The 16,469-nt window shown below is 33.5% G+C and overlaps 2 protein-coding genes across 3 annotated transcripts in view; one reads left to right on the top strand and one right to left on the bottom strand.

Annotated features, from left to right (window-relative positions):
• The window catches only part of LOC129917088 (ferrochelatase, mitochondrial), a 34,877-nt gene extending 21,649 nt beyond the window's left edge, over positions 1 to 13,228 (top strand). Inside the window, exons 1-5 of one of the 2 annotated variants that reach the window (XM_055997419.1) lie at positions 8,963 to 9,125; positions 9,187 to 9,679; positions 9,746 to 10,067; positions 10,130 to 10,246; positions 12,918 to 13,228. In XM_055997419.1, the coding sequence (XP_055853394.1) occupies positions 9,095 to 9,125; positions 9,187 to 9,679; positions 9,746 to 10,067; positions 10,130 to 10,246; positions 12,918 to 13,112 (1,158 nt within the window). In that variant the 5' untranslated portion in view covers positions 8,963 to 9,094 and the 3' untranslated portion in view covers positions 13,113 to 13,228. Of the gene's footprint in view, positions 1 to 8,962; positions 9,126 to 9,186; positions 9,680 to 9,745; positions 10,068 to 10,129; positions 10,247 to 12,917 lie in introns of those variants that run through there. The other variant, XM_055997418.1, reaches the window with a different exon arrangement.
• LOC129917089 (uncharacterized) lies at positions 13,206 to 14,326 on the bottom strand. The gene is made up of 2 exons (XM_055997420.1): positions 14,162 to 14,326; positions 13,206 to 13,799 (listed from the first exon to the last, which is right to left on the bottom strand). Exons 1-2 carry the CDS (start codon positions 14,256 to 14,258, stop codon positions 13,309 to 13,311), a joined length of 588 nt encoding a protein of 195 aa, XP_055853395.1. The 5' UTR covers positions 14,259 to 14,326; the 3' UTR covers positions 13,206 to 13,308.
• Positions 14,327 to 16,469: the final 2,143 nt, after the last annotated feature.

Below are 16,469 nucleotides of genomic sequence, written 5' to 3'. Positions count from 1 at the left end.
AATAAAAACATGTGCCATAACACTAATACTATTGTGAATGAAATCGTATGTTTTTGAATTTTAAGTGATTGCTGGACTTTATCATATTGTTTAGAGAAATATGTAATTGGAAATTTAGCTTTATATCTTTTTGCAAGTTTGCCACTTGAAAGTACAAAAAAGGAGAGAATTATGGCTTTTGTACGTTGATCTGTTCCCTCTCATGCGGTTATTTCAATTGTAACGGGCGTGACACAGTTAGTTCATTTGTGTACTATTCACTAAGTTAAGTATTTTATATAATCAACAATTAATGAATTTAGTTGTTAATATATTTTTAAAATAAAATCTTGTTAACCTGTCTTTCCACAATCTCTTCAGACAAGAAGTATTGGGTGTGACATTTGAAAATCGATCCAGTCTACTTCGGTGACTTCAAACCAAAATTATAGATTTTTGAATAAGGAGTTGTGGAAATCTTGTGACGACTTTTCACGAGTCTATTTCTTTCGTGCTGCCAAGCTCTTCGGCGGTGTAGGTCGACTCGTTTGAACGTAAGCCGCAGGCAACTAAAGTGACAATCCTCATAGAAGAATCCTATAGTCAACTTTAGCCGTCCGACATCTTGTGTGGCTGAAATCGACTCATAAAAGCCGGAATTATTCAATATGAAAGGAGATTTTATTGCGTTTCCCATAAGCATATACATATGTATTTGGAGAAAAATTATAACAAAAACAGTGGTTTTATAAATATAAAAATGTAACGGGTGTGACATATTTTTGTAACGGGTTTCACATTGTATGAAAAAAATGTATTTATACAATAACATTAAAGAAAAAAGTTATCAATTCAAATTTAAAATATATAACCACTATTTATACAATAAATTTTTTATTAGGGTCAGAGTCTGAGTAGGCATACCTACTATACATCAAAACAATTGTCTCGAGATTTTTTTGAGAAAACTATTTAAATTTTTGATAAAAATGCGAGTCCAACGGCAAAACATTTTAATCTAGAATTTTTAAAATATTACTTTTTTTTTTAAATATTTTAGACCCAATTTATTCACACTCCATTAAAAAGGGGAAATTTTAAAATTTGTATGAGATTTGACAATTTTATAATTTTTAATGGAGTCTTTAAATATAATGGAGAGTGAATAAATTGGAATAATTGGAGCGCTTATTTTTCCATTTTTTATTAAAAAAAACTCCTCATTTTTACTTGCTCTATAGGGCAAGTATTGGTTTCGTGTAGAAAAAAAAATCGAGGTTTTAATCAAAACCAACATTACGATTATGGAGAAGATCAAAAAAGTGGTTTTCGTCATGCCGTCCGTCGGTCTGTGCGTCTGTGCGTCTGTACGTCTATCTGTACATCGAGCTAGAGCCTAAACGGATAAATGGATTTGCTTGAAACTTGGTATAGATGATTTTTACATAATTCCCTAGACCCGTTTTTTTTTTATTTTTTTAATATCTCCATTTTAACGCATATCTCCCATATAACGTTTTCGAGGTATTGCAAATTTCTCGAAAACGGCTCTAACGATTTCGATTAAATTTGGTGTGCGCAATACTCTTATTGATTCTAACAAAACTGCGTTTTTAGTCTTTCTCAAAAAATGCGGAGAACGGAAATATGGCGTTGCCGTTTTTCAAAAATTGACATATTTTTTAAGTTCTTATATTTCATCAAAGCATAAGTCAATTTTATTAAAAATTTACAGACATCATTTTGAAGTATAAAATATTAAAAAAAAAATATAAAAAAAAAAACATTTTTGAAAAAAAAAAATTTGAATTTACCTAATTTTTAAATTTTCGATTTTTTTTTTTTTGTATTTTTTTTTTTTCTCGACACTAAACAAAATCTTAAATTTCCAATAAATATTTAAGATAAAGATACTGTGAACTACAAGAGCAAGTACGTGCGACCTAGTCGTGCATTTTATTTTAATTTCTAGATTGGGGCATATCGCATATCACAAAATTAAATGAAACCTTTAAAAACTGTACGTTGTATCGAATTTTTTTTGGCTCAATATCTTCGTTTTGGCATTTTATAACTAACCTCAAAAGTCTAGCAAAATCTCATGTCCGCAAATAGCGATATTTGGAAAATCTAAATTTCGCGGTTTGACCTGAGATTTGACATGAGATTTTTCTAGACTTTTGAGGTAAGTTATAGACTTCCAAAACGAAGATATTTAGCAAAAAAAATTCCATTAGCATTCATTCCGAGGTTAAACCCTTATTTTACTGGTCTACATTGTTTTTTTATTTATTATTTGTTGGGTAAGTTTAGGATTCCTAAAAAAATCGAACTTGGAGAATCTCAAGCTAGAGCCCAACCCAAACCACTGAAGTGATTCCATAGAGGGGGAAATTTAAATTTTTTTAAGGATCAAAATTAAAGATACTTGCCATATGACTAAAATGAAAAAAGTTGTTTTTCTCAGAAACGGCTCTTACGATTTTGGGTAAAAAAGTAATAAAGTCTAAGAATTGAAAAAAAAAAAATGTTTTTTGATTATTTATTACAGTACCTGCCATAGAACCATATCTTAATTTTAAAATTTGTTTCAGAATAATGAATTTTCGATTTTTTTTTTTTTAATGTTTGTAAAATCAATATTTTCAAAACGGGTTATACTGAATTTTCTTCAAATTTTGTTTTTATATCTTGATTGATAAAACGGGTCCTACAATTTTTAAAAAGTATTTCCAAAATTTCTTTCTCATACAAGAAATCTAATACTTTATTTCGAAATTAAGACAGTTTAAAAATGTGTTTTTGTTTTTAATACTTTTTTACAATTTTTTAAAAATTAATTATAAAACTAAACTAAAATTAAAGAGGAAGTACGTATTATTTAACTATGCTAAAACTAAGCGTTAACTTAAAAAAATAAATATTTAAAACAGTGCCTGATTTTACATGTTATATCCGAAGGTAAAGTTACGAAGTAAGAATGAGTGAAAATACAAAAAAATATTCACTCCAAAAAACACACACAGTTTGGTTTTTCTATCTGCTCTGCTCTCATTCTTGGCAATAAATATAGTTTTTTTTTTGCTCTCTGATTGCGTTATCTGCTTGAGTATGTTAAAAGTTCTTTAACTGAAACTGAAGAAGAAAAAAAGTTGACTGTTTGGCTTCACAGCATCACATCACACATCATCACGTGGCGCCGGAATTATTGAAGTGAACAGCAGATATGACAGATGCAAGATTCATCATCTTATGTGTGTTTCTCCATAAGGATGCATTTACAAAAAAAATCTTTTTTGTGAAAAACAACCCGTATCAGATGGAAGTATTTTTGTGAATTTAGGTATCTGGTTTGTTTTTGTGTAGGTACTAGTAAAGTTCAATTGCTTTACCCTAGCATTTGAAAATTCGATTCTGAATCACACAATACGAGAAACAATTAAAGAACTCGTAAATAAAAGAATCTGAAAAGAAAACAAATAACCTATATCTTTTTATTTGTCTTATGATGAAGTTATTTGCCTTTTTTGCTTTATTTTCTTTATTGATTTTAATTGGTCTTTGGTTTTCAAATTAATTTTAAGCGATGGCATTTAATTTACAGATACATTTTTGTTTGTGAATATAAGGGTAATAATAATTACTCTGCCTCTGCTTTTGAAGAAACAATGAAGACAGTAACAAATAACAATCTGGTATGGTAGACACTTTCGTTTCTCATCTTATGAAGTGATGTAATTTTCATATTATAGAAAACTATATAACGTGCCTACATAATTTAAATGTACTTTTAAAATCTAACTGCAACTCACTTTTATTGTTATAACATACATATTATTATATTCAATCTAAAACATTATCATGAAGATAAGAGTAAAAATTAAAACCGCTTCAAAACTCTGAGGTCTTCGCAACTTATAATATTTTGATTATATTTTTCCTCCGGACCACAAATTCATTAAATATTCCGCATAGTGGTGATTTCTCAAAAATCAAAAACAAAGTCAAAAAAGTTAAACAAAAAAAATGCGGTTTTATTGCCTTAAGGCCCTTACAGCTAGAACCCATCGACGTGTGGGGCGCCACAAACATAGTACCTAAATAAAATTCAACGGCTAGTTATCACGTGCTACCAATTAAAAAAAAATAATTATAATCCAATAGGTGCTCGGTACTGTGATACTTTATTGTATCTTCGTACAGCTCTGAAATGTTTGAAAATAATAGAAGGTTAATGTTTCACAGGCTGTGTTCCTTTGGGCTCAGCAAAGTACTTTTTAGTACTTCTGAATCCATAGAATGACATTTTTTCTATAGAAGAAATGGAGTTGAACGCAACCAGAAGTACTTAGCAGTAGATACTTAAGGCCAAAGGATTCAATTTTTTTCAATTTTGTTTTTATTGAACTTGTTATTTACAATTGACTTAAAATTAACTTATGTCTAAGATTCATTGATAGATACAAAATTTTGTTGGCACAGAGGGGGCCTAACCTTATACAATGACTAAGTTATAAAATATAAAGAAATATTATACATGGATAAACTTAATTTAAAGTCTGCTGACTAGGTTGTCCTCGGGGTGTTCAGACCCGGATGTCCAGTTGTGGGGTTGGTTGAGTTGGGTTGGTTTGGTTGGCGTTAGCCACGGTAGTAAGCCGACTGGGTGTCGGCGTAAAAGTTAACTTCTTCGTTGTCCATTGAAATTATGTTCTCAGCCAGTATATCCAAAGCACAAAGGTACTTAGGTTCCGGATGTCGTTGTTGGGCTGTCATTCTTCTCATCAGTTGATTGGGATGGTTGGCGATATTTCCTACCAGTACCTTCGCCGATTGCAGTAGATACTTGTCCAGTGGTATGATTTTTGCTTCCTCGTAGAGTCGCTTGTTGCTATAGTATTTCTGCCGCTGTCGGTCAAAGATGAGTCCAGTGCAAATCCTCAGTATTTTTCTCTCGAACATTTGTAGTTCCTCCATGGCTGTCTTGGAGATGGTGTACCATACTGGAAAGCTGTAGGCAATGACTGGTCGCAGAAGCTGCTTGTAGATCAAGAGTTTCGTTGGTTGACTCAATCCTGTTCTTCTTTTCATCAGAGGGTGAAGGCGATGGAAAGCAAAGTTAGCTTTTTTGAGGACCAAACGGGAGTGATTGTTGAATCTGAGGAGCTCGTTAAAGTTGATTCCTAAGTACTTGGCGTTGCGTTTGGCTGGCAATCTAGTTCCATCTGGAAGTGTCAATGTGATGCTTCTACAGCTTCCAGCCGATCGACTGCCTCTTGCTCCTGATCGTCTAAGGCACAGTAGTTCCGACTTGGATGAGTTTATTCGGATACCCCATTTACTGTAGAACTCATACAGTTTCCGAATGTGAGCTTCGACTTTCCTGGCAGCTATTGTTGGCGAGATGGACTTGCAGTAAGTGAGTGAATCGTCCGCGTAAAGCAGGTTCTCGCACTCACTTGCAGGTGGTTGGTCTGACGTCAGGATGCTGTAAAGGAAGGGGCCAAGTTTGGATCCTTGAGCAACTCCAGCTCTAATGACTTTCATTGGTGATTTCCGATCCTCCACTTGCACAAAAAAGTTTCTGGAAGAGAGAAAAGAAAAAATAATTTTAATTAGTGCCAAAGGAAAGCCTAGTAAATGAAGTTTATGGATAAGAGCATCTATCCATACGCTGTCAAAGGCTTTTTCGACATCCAAAAAGCATGCGGCAGTAACTTGATTGTTGTTTAAAGCTGAGGTGATGTCTTGGTGGAACTTCATGAGCGGATGCAGTGTGGAGTGCTTCTCCCGAAAACCAAACTGCATGTCTGGGATGATGTTGTTATCGCTGCAGAACTTCTTCAGCTTCCTTAGTGTCAGCTCTTCCAAGAGCTTACTAAGATTGTTGAGAAGAGAGATTGGCCTGTAATTGGAGATGATGTTCCTAGCACCTTTCTTAGGAATCGCCACAATTCTTGCAGTTTTCCATTTCTGTGGGAAGTAGCAGTTGTTTATGCAGTTGTTGAGGATGATAGCTAAGAAGATTATCACTGTTTGCGGGAGCCTCTTTATGATGAAGTTGGAGATACCATCCGGTCCAGCTGATTTTTTCGGTTTGGATAGGTTAATTATTTCGGCAATCTCTTCTGGGGTACTCAGGTTTGGGCTGTCAGTTGGTTCACTTGCAGGATTGGAGTCGCTGAATGTTGCTTTATCGTTGTTAGGTAATAAGGTCCTTTGGATGGATGCTTCGACTTCCTCTAAGAAGACCGGGACTACAGAAGGGTTCGGTGTGAAGTTACTTTCGAAGTGGACTGCAAATGCTTCTGCTTTTTCCTGCGATGTCGTTGCTTCTCCATTGTTGGTATTTATGACTTCCGGGATTGGTGACTTCTGACCGACGATTCGGTTGATGTTCTTGAAGGCATCAGGCCCGGGCTTTATTGACTGTAGTCTCTTCTAGAATTGTGTGTTGTTGAAGTGCTGAATGGAGTTTCGCAGCATGATATTGGTGCATTGAAGTTCACTCCACAGCGTTCGGTAGTTTGGATTTGATGTGTTCAGTTCCCGCTGGTGAATCCTTTGGAGACGCTTCCTTAACCGTTGTCGATGTGCGTACAGGTTTTGCACGTGTTCAGGAAGATGTTGATAGCGGTCTTTTGATGTCTTCGGTTGCTTTCGACTGTCCAGTGCTCTCGTGATTGCTATTTCCAGGGAGTCAATAGCAGCATCAATTTCAGTATTCTCCAAGTTCCTGTTTTGTGGAGGCAGTGTCACGGTTTGTTCGACATCCCTCTGCAGCCTGTCTACATCTAGACGTCTGTAGTTAATGAAGTGTGCTACTGGTTGTTCTATAACGTAAATAGGATGGTGAAGCTTGATTATTAGTTGTACTGCTTCATGATCCGAGTCGCTGGGTACTGTTGAACAGGTAAAGTTGCTGAAGTCTGGTTCTATATAAATGAGATTTGAAGTTGAAAGGAAAAAGTCCAGGGTTGATGGTGTTCTCGGGTAGGTTGGTTTCGGTTGGGAAACTGGAACTAGGGAGTGTTGAGAACTGTTGATATCTAGCCAGTCGGCTATCGCTTTGCCTCCAGCGCTAAATGTTGTATCCATCCAGAGTTGATGTCTAGCGTTAAAATCACCGCCGATGAGTCCATAAGTGCTTCTTGAGAGGATGCCGTTGAGGGTTTGCAGATCTTTATGGATGCCTCTGGCGTTGGAACTGCACTTGAAGTAAACGCTGATAATCGTCAATGATTCATCTCTCCCTGTGTTTAAGTTGATAGCTGTGGCTTCACTGGTGAGGAGTCCTGTGATGATGGTTTCACTGGTGCTTAGATTCTTCTTAACAAATATTGCGGTCCCTCTGCGGTTCTCCGTTTTATCCTGCCGATATGTGTTGTATCCCCGGATATCGATGTTGTTCTTCCTTGTCACGTTGGTTTCGCTGATGAGGGCGATGTCTGGATTGTTGTTCTTCATGAACAAATTAAATGATGTCCTCTTTTCCAGGCTGTACAATGAATTGACATTGTACGTCAGTATGCAGAGCTTCTTTAATGGCATAAGGTAAATATGAAGGTGGCTAAGGCTGCGGACTTATCTCCCTCACTTAGTTGCCGATAATTGGGTGGAACGGCACTCCGGGCTTTCTGCATCACTGTGTGGAGATTATCCCCGAAGAGGCGCTCTACTTCGTTGTTGAGGTTCATCGATGGAGGTGTTGAGGTTGACCCTGATCTTGTTGTCTTCGTTGGCCCTGCCTTGACAGGGATAGTTTTAGCTGGGGTCCTTGCTTGCTGTTGTTGAGGCTGCTGCTGGATATGGCTCTTGGTGCTTGTTGGTTTTGGTGTTGTTGTTGCTGCGGTAGCTTTAACTCCTCGTGCTTTTTTGGCCATTGCTGCATAGCTGATTGCTGGGCGGGTCAGCGCACAGGCTGATTTAGCAGCAAACTCTTGCTGAGCCTTTTTCTCTGCTTTCATGGTGTTTCTCTCTGTGAGCTTAGCCTTTAGTGTTGGGCATCCCTTAAAGCTGGCTGGATGTCCTTCTTAAGGCCAAAGGAACACAGCTATAATCTACCAACTAGTCCAGCCCTGTAAAGAAAAAAACTAAAATTATAGCTTTTCTTAGATAAAATATTTTGTGGGAATCATGCTTCTATCTCATGTCAAATATAGTGAAATCATACCCTTAAATAGAGGTTATTTTGGCCTTTTAGCGTTTTTTAGGCTTTAATATGCCATTTAAAACAAAAAGATATACCTACACATTTAATAGAAATTTTTTTAGAAACAAAACTATAATAACATACAAATAATGACGTTTTCCAAAAGTTCGAGTGCGGGGAAACCACACAACTTAAAATTAAATCATCATGGATTTGCTTCCTTACAGTATCCTAGGCCCTTAATGTATAAATTAATGTCGTTTTCGATTGGCTCTCCCGAAGCGTCCGGAATCATTCAGAAGCCTTCTGAAAGTGTTTTATTCGTCCAAATATGACAGGCAGAATGCTTCTCAGAATTAAAATTCTCTTCTTGATTTCAAAACAGAATTCACTCAAAATCACTAATATTTAAATAATTAAATGTCAAACAAAATTTCCTAGTAGAAAAGCAAAAAATTTGTATTTGATTATTCACCAATACAGATATAAAATTTCAGAATTGAGTGAAAAAGATTGAAACTGTTTTATTGGATTTCAGAATGAGTGAATCCTTGAGTGAAACCAATCGAAAACGACATAAATAAATAAACATTTCGTTTTGTGTACTTGCACTTTTTGTATATATAATTTTTTAAACATAAACTATGAAATTTAAATTGAGGCATAATTTATTTGAAAAGGCATAATTTTTTTTCAAGTGAGGCATAATTTGGACTGAATGGGTTGGCAACGCTGCTTACAACCCTGTGTCTGCTTGGCAACGCGACTTTCTGTCATGCCATTTCCAATTTGTTCCACATTTAGTCCGAAATTCCGAATTCCGATTACTTTTCTCTGTCAACGAAATATCAAAATATAAATTTCTCTTGCCTTTATGACTCGGCATTTAAAAAAAACTAAATTATTAATTAAATTCCTTACTAAAAATTAACATAATCAAATAAAAAATATAAACCATTAAAAATGCATCTACAAAAATGTGCCCGTCTCACAAGTAAATTCTCTCTCTCCAAATGCATAATAGATTTAATCTAATAAACCAAATCTATTTCTAGCCTGTGCTAACCTATTTCGTAACTTTTCCACAACCGGCAGTCAAAATGCTTCTCCAAAAACTGCCATCCTAATGTTAAACATGGGTGGCCCCCAAACAACCGATCAGGTTCATGATTACCTCCATCGAATCATGACTGACAGAGATATGATCCAATTGCCAGTGCAAAGTAAATTGGGTCCATGGATTGCCCAACGCAGAACTCCGGAAGTTCAAAAGAAATACAAAGAAATCGGTGGCGGATCACCGATTTTGAAATGGACCAATTTACAGGGTGATCTGATGTGCAAGGAGTTGGACAAGATTTCACCTGAAACAGCTCCACACAAGCATTATGTTGGATTCCGTTATGTGAATCCATTGACTGAGAATACATTGGAGCAAATCGAAAAAGATGCTCCAGAAAGAGTTGTCCTCTTCTCGCAGTATCCTCAGTACAGTTGTGCTACTTCTGGTTCTAGTTTTAATTCAATTTTCTATCATTTTAAGAATAAGTAAGATTATCTTGTTTTTTTTTTTCAATTCACAATATTGTGAATTAATGAGATATTTGTCTATAGAGCATTTCCATCAAACATCAAATGGAGCATCATCGACAGATGGGGCTCTAATCCGCTTCTTGTAAAAACATTCGCCGACAGAATTCGTGATGAACTTAATAAGTTTGTCGAGACTAAACGAAATGATGTAGTTATTCTATTTACTGCCCATTCGTTGCCTTTGAAAGCTGTTAATCGAGGAGATCCATATCCATCGGAAATTGGAGCTTCTGTTCATATGGTTATGAATGAGTTGGGATCGAAAAATCCCTATGCTCTAGCATGGCAGTCGAAAGTTGGTCCATTGCCGTGGTTGGCACCGGCTACAGATGATGCTATTAAAGTAAGTTAGTCTCTTATCTAAAATGTATTTAGAATTACAAGAATGTGATTTTATTTTTGCAGGGCTATGTCAAACAAGGAAGAAAAAATTTCATCCTAGTACCAATTGCTTTTGTTAATGAACATATTGAGACTTTGCATGAACTTGATATTGAGTATTGTGATGAACTAGCTAAAGAGGTAAGAATTAATTAGATTAATAAATTAAATCACTTTAATCAACTTAGAAATATGCTTGAGTGAGTTGAAAGCAATGGAAGCTTTCAATGAAGAGATATTTCTAGATTGTATTGACTCCTCATTATGACATTAGTAATGGATTTCATAAGATATATCCATTCAATATTGAACTTTATTCCTAGTTCTTTGCATATTCAAGGTATTTTGTGTTATAAGCTTGAATGGATTTAAGCACCTCGTGATATGAATGTATTTAGTTGATTCAAAAAATTTCTCTAACAAACAAAACCCTAAAGCGTCAAGCAAAGACTACAGCCCTATTCTTCTATTCGATTCACGTGAATCGAAAGATTTCCTTACTTTATCACGCCAAAATGGTTTTAAAAAGCCTCTTACTTTCGAAAACTGTGTTTCCGTCTGTTTAAGAGATTTTAAAGAAAAAAAAAATTTGTCTAGGCCAATTTTTTCACATTCCATTAAATTTAAAGTCTTCATCAAAAAATAAAAAATTTAAAATTTGTATGTATATGTATTTGTATATGGAACTTTAAATATAATGGGGAGTGAATAAATTTTAACCCTCATTAAAACGCTTCTTATTATAAACTTTCACGTGAACCGAATAGCAGAATAGGGCCTTTAATCATAAAATCCATTCTTGTCGAGGGTTCGTCCCTATTTTTTTTTTTTCAGCATTCATGCTAGATTTACGATATGAAAAACAAAACTCATAAAAGGCATTTAAAATAGTAAATAAACCCTGATTCCATCAGCTTACAATCAAATTCGAGAATATTTCGTAAATTGATGGTATCCAAAAGTAATGATAATTTAATTACAAACCAAAATAAAAATCCAATTTGATACATAAAAATCTATGCATATAAAATCTATATTAGGTACTATCATGGAGAAAAACAGCGCCACCAAAATCGTAAGCTAACAAACGAACTAATAAAATGTCAAATTTCAAACAGAAATGTAGTATTTTTTTTGTAAGAGATGAGATCTTACAAAAAAAATTTTCTTACAAAAAAATTCAGTTTTAATTTATTATTTTTTTACCTATGTAATTATGTATGTATTTGAACCTTTTATGTAGAAAAAAAGCATAGTTTACAGATAACATTTTTAAAAAGATAACATTTTTATGGTCACTTTTTGGACAGTTATACTGAAAACTGTTAAAAAACACCTACGGACTTTTAGCTTGTGCACAAACTCTCCGAACGAGTTAAGTATTCAAGGTGATTCCCTAAATGAGAAGTAGAAAATTTTTTTGAGATTAAAATTAACGGTATGTAGTATGTACCTTTAGTTTCTTCTACTACAAATTTTTTTTAAGAACTTTTTGTTGTAAGTTTTTTTTTTTTTTCAAAATAGTTTATTACAAATAAAATCTTTTTAACATTTTTCAAATAAAAATTTGGTAGGTATACCGTTGTTAAGAAATTACGTAATAATCAGCACTCATTTCAATATATTAATTTTTATTAATAGAATTTTGAAATATTTTTTTTTAAGTCCAATGTTTCTTTCCGAAAAGTATAAGAAGATAATAGTACATCTAATTTAACGCATTTTGTTTAAAATTTTTCGTTGAAATTGGGTCAGTGAGAAGTGCAAAAGGAAAAAATACAGCAGTTTTTTGATTGGGAGCCTTTCTCGAAAACTGTTCCCATTAAGTTTTCATTCAGAACAGTTCAAAACAATTTTAAGTTAGTTTACTTGTAGATTTTAAGAGCTGCCTCTATATAAATTTTAACAAATTTTGTTGATGTTGGGGAAGGCCGACATTTCAGGCAATATTTTTTTAAATGAAAAAAAAAAAAAAATTTTTAAACTTGACTTTTTTGAAAAAAATAAAAATGCATTTTTATTGCATTCACTTTGAAGCCGTTTTCGAGTTATTTTATATAAATTGAAAAATTTGTATAAGAGGCACACTTTCTAAGCGAGACATAAAAAAAAAAACAAAAAAAAACAAAAAAAAACCAACTTTCAGAATTCCATAAATATTATCAGCACGAAATTTGAAGAAAATCCGTCCACCCGTTTAGGCTGTGGAAATGTGTACAGATGGACGCACAGACACACAGACGCACGGACTGAATTGCGAGACCCAATTCTCCATAATCGTAATGTTGGTTATGATTAAAACCTCAATTTTTTTTTTTTTCGACACGAAAACAATACTTGCCCTATAGAGCAAGTAGAAATAATATCTCAGAAAATAAATAAAGTGGCATTTTAAAAAATCATTGTTGAGCTGAGTTCCAGTTTTATAGCTACACAATCATGTTTGTTTTCAACAAGAAATTGAATATCGATTTCTATTTCGACTTCTATTTTATTCTTTTTTAAGTTGTGATAATAATTCGCCAAGTATGTATTAAATTGATAATACTTGAAAGTAAAAAAACACCTACTAATTTCTTTAAATTTACCTCTATAATAACTGTGTTCCTTTGGCCTTAAGTACCTACTGCTAAGTACTTCTGGTTGTATTCAACTCCATTTCTTCTATAGAAAAAAATGTCTTTGAATGAATTCAGAAGTACTTAAAAGTACTTTGCTGAGCCCGAAGGAAAACAGCCAATAATTATAATTCGCGGAAGATTTAAAACAATGATTTATTATATAGTCAAACAATTTTGTTTTTTCATTACAGGTTGGTGTTGAGGAAATGCGACGTGCAGCTGCACCCAACGATCATCCACTCTTTATCAACGCTCTCAGCAGCATTGTAGCAAATCATTTAAAAAGTGATATGCAAATTAATCCAAAATTCTTAATGCAATGTCCACAGTGCGTGAATCCACGTTGCAAGGAAAGCAAGAAATGGTACAAACAAATTTGTTCCTAATTTTAAGAATTCAAAAAATATAAAAAAACGTTAAATTCGTATAAGAACGAAAAAAAAGGTAAATGTCCGGATATTTTGCAATAAAAAAAAAAAAAACGGTTGTCTTATTAAAATTTATTAATATTTTTGTTTTTATTTACATTATTTTTTGTCTATTACAATTTACACAGCTCAGATTAGTATTAGGAAAAACATTTTAAGACCAATTAATAGCACTAGCCTTACTATCAGCATCTCCATCAGCACCAGTTGCAAAATTATTCGCAAAATTTACATTAATTGTTTTGCCATTTGGTAAATTATAAACTTGGCTAAGTGAACCTCCTGCCGTTGCATGAAGTCCATCTGGACCAATATTAAAGCTTTGTGTCTGAGTATTGGCAGCATTTGCTCCGAATCCTCCTAATTTGCCACCACTATAAAATCCCTGAGCTTGTGCTTGTGCAGCTGATGCTCCAAATCCATCTGAACCAAAGTAATTGCCATTGGCTGCTGCATTAGCACTTGATTGAGATGAGTCATTGTTTTGTGGATGCCTTCTTCTGGGTTCTCTCTTAACACGAATGCCGGTTAAGTCCTTAGCAATAAGACTTTCTGTATCTCTTGTTCGTCTGGCTTGAGTTTTTTTATTTTTTATATGCAATGAGGATTCAACAATGACCTCATCTAATGGAGAACCAGGTTTTGCTAAAATATATTAAACAAAAATTCAAGATTAAACAACATCAACTTTTAAAATTCATTGTTTCTTAAAATAAATAAATCTTCTTAGGTTCTATTTTAATTTCTTCAACAGACAAACCTGTATGCCTACTCTTTGATTTATTCAAGAAAACAAGCTTAAAAGGGAGTTTAGTCTAAGCCATGTTTGGAAAAAACTCAGATGATGTATATTTATAAATAAAAAAAGCCATTAGTGGTTGAAAAATTGTTATTTAGTGCGTATAACAGTTATTTAGAAATATAAAAACCATTATGATAATGAAGGTTTTAACGACTTTACACGTTTCCAAAGTAAAAAAAAAAAAACTAAACAAAATATGACTTACGTCGTGAAATAGATGTTCCTTGACTATAGTCGACCGGTAGAGCGTAGATAACGACGGTGCATGTAAAAAACGTCCATAATAAACACAACGACTTCATGGTTCTTTTTTTCTGATTGGTACTTTCCTCTCCAATGGTTAACAATCTACTAACGATTGAAATCCAAGACAGTGAACAATGGATCGATTTGGCTGTATCGACATAATACAAATAACTAGTTTTCTCAAACTTGTTTAAGATGTGGAGAAATAAAACCAAAGAAAACAAAATCCCCCGGTAGACTGGACCACAAATGATATTTGTTTTGTTAACTGAAGAAAGAGGCTCGTGGTATATTTATTGTTGATTAGCTTAAAGTGCTTTGAAAAACAGTTAAGAAAAATAGTTCAGCATGCATAAATCTATTGTTATTTGCAAACTTTACAATGCAGGGAAAACCTTTTTTTTTAAATATAATATGAAGGGATATGTAACTTTTACTTTCTTTACATGCACGGAAATCAGATTTCATCTGTGGACGGGTGTAAAATATATTATAAAAGCCACTTGTTTTCTTTGGTTTAAAAACGAAAGAATTTTATATCAACAGATTTATTTGTATGAATCCTTTTTGAAAGTTTGAGAGAAATATTTTATCTTGAATACCTTTTGTTTCTTAAAAGTAGATTTCTGGCTGACAGAATAAAAGTATAAATTCGTAGGTGTATCAATGGACAATAGTTATAAAAAAAAAAAAGAAAAACCGCAAAAGGGCCTTTTAATTAATCTCGAATCTTTTAAAAAAATTAAAAGATTTTAAATGCACCCATGAATTTTCTGTAAAGTGATCCGTTTAGATTTTATATTAGTTAATAGTATAATCAATGGTTGTTTAAACGATATAGGGTAAATTAAGGGAGTCGTACGAAATCTCAAAAAAAAAAAAAAAAAAAAAAGTATCACCATGGGACAAAATCTCCAAAAAATATTATTCAACTTGCCAATATCTCCAAGAGAAAATCTCCATGGACAAAATCACCAAAGAAACAATTTTTTTGCCGAAGTCGTCCCAACAAAAATATTTAATTGTAGAATCAAAGCTTAAACTTCATACAATAAAATGTTAACAAAGAAAAAGCGTCTTGAACATAAGCTTAAATTTAGCAAAAAAAAAAATTTTAATGGAGTTGAATTTTTCGGGTGAAACTAATCGTTGCATATTTCGTTACTATAGAAGTCAGCTGACAATTTATATTTAAAAATTTTTTTTTTGTATTCTATCATAGTGTAAGGATAAGAAAAAATTTTTTGTTACTTCTAAAATGGAAAAAAAAAACTTCATTTTGTTTTAAGACCTTAGGCCCATTATTTCATTTGTGTTTTTTGACTTTGTGAAGCGTTATAAAAATGTATCCTCCTGTATTCATCGTGTTTTTAAGCTGGAATCTACGTTGTTATATTCTGTGTCAGAATTCGTTAAATTTCCTTGCGTCTGGTTTGCGAAACCATACAATTTTTTTTATTTGTTCAGGTTCATGGAGCAAAAACCAATTTTTTGATGTTTTGAAAAATCGTAGATCACATTTTTACAAATTGAAAATGACTTTTTTAGATTCTTGTTGGCAAAATAAGAAAAAAAGCTTAAATAAAATCTTTCGATACTTTGCTTCGTTTTCGAGGTAGACAGTTTAAAAAGCAACTCCCAAAATCATTTGCTCGATGTCGGCTCTACCCCAACCATTGTGGTACATTTTGTACCCGTATACCAGATTGGACAAATAGTTAGATATATAATTTTGAAAATCAATAAAACCCTTGTAGAAATCAATAAGGGGTACGGTAGTGCCCAGCCAAGTTCTCTAGCAACTTTGGCACTACACCCTTATTTACAGGAAACAACTCAGGCCATTTTCGACCCCCCTCTAACTTCCACACCAAAGAAACTAGAAATTTCAAACTCGCTACATTTGTTGAGCTGGCCAAAACCAAACTCATCACGATGAGTAGTTTCGAAAATTTGAGATTTTCATTTCAGGGGGCGTGGCATCCGCCCATTTCCACTGAATTTTCATCAAATATTATAGAACACTTCTGATTATCGTAGAATCTTGAAATTTGGTAGAATGGTAGAGATGGTAGTTTGTACAAAGGAAAAAATTTTAAATTTGAGAATTTTAGCCAGGGGGCGTGGCAACCACCCATTTTCACTGAATTTTCATCAAATAAAGAGATTTTCAATTCTACAGCCATACCTTGCAAAAAGTAGTGAAATCACAACAAAAACATTATTGTAAAAAAAAGAGCCAAGTTCTCCTATGTTGAAATTATGCT

Source organism: Episyrphus balteatus, chromosome 3 (genome assembly GCF_945859705.1).
Source record: "Episyrphus balteatus chromosome 3, idEpiBalt1.1, whole genome shotgun sequence".
Lineage (NCBI taxonomy): Eukaryota > Metazoa > Arthropoda > Insecta > Diptera > Syrphidae > Episyrphus > Episyrphus balteatus.
This window is presented reverse-complemented; position numbering and strand designations above follow the sequence as displayed.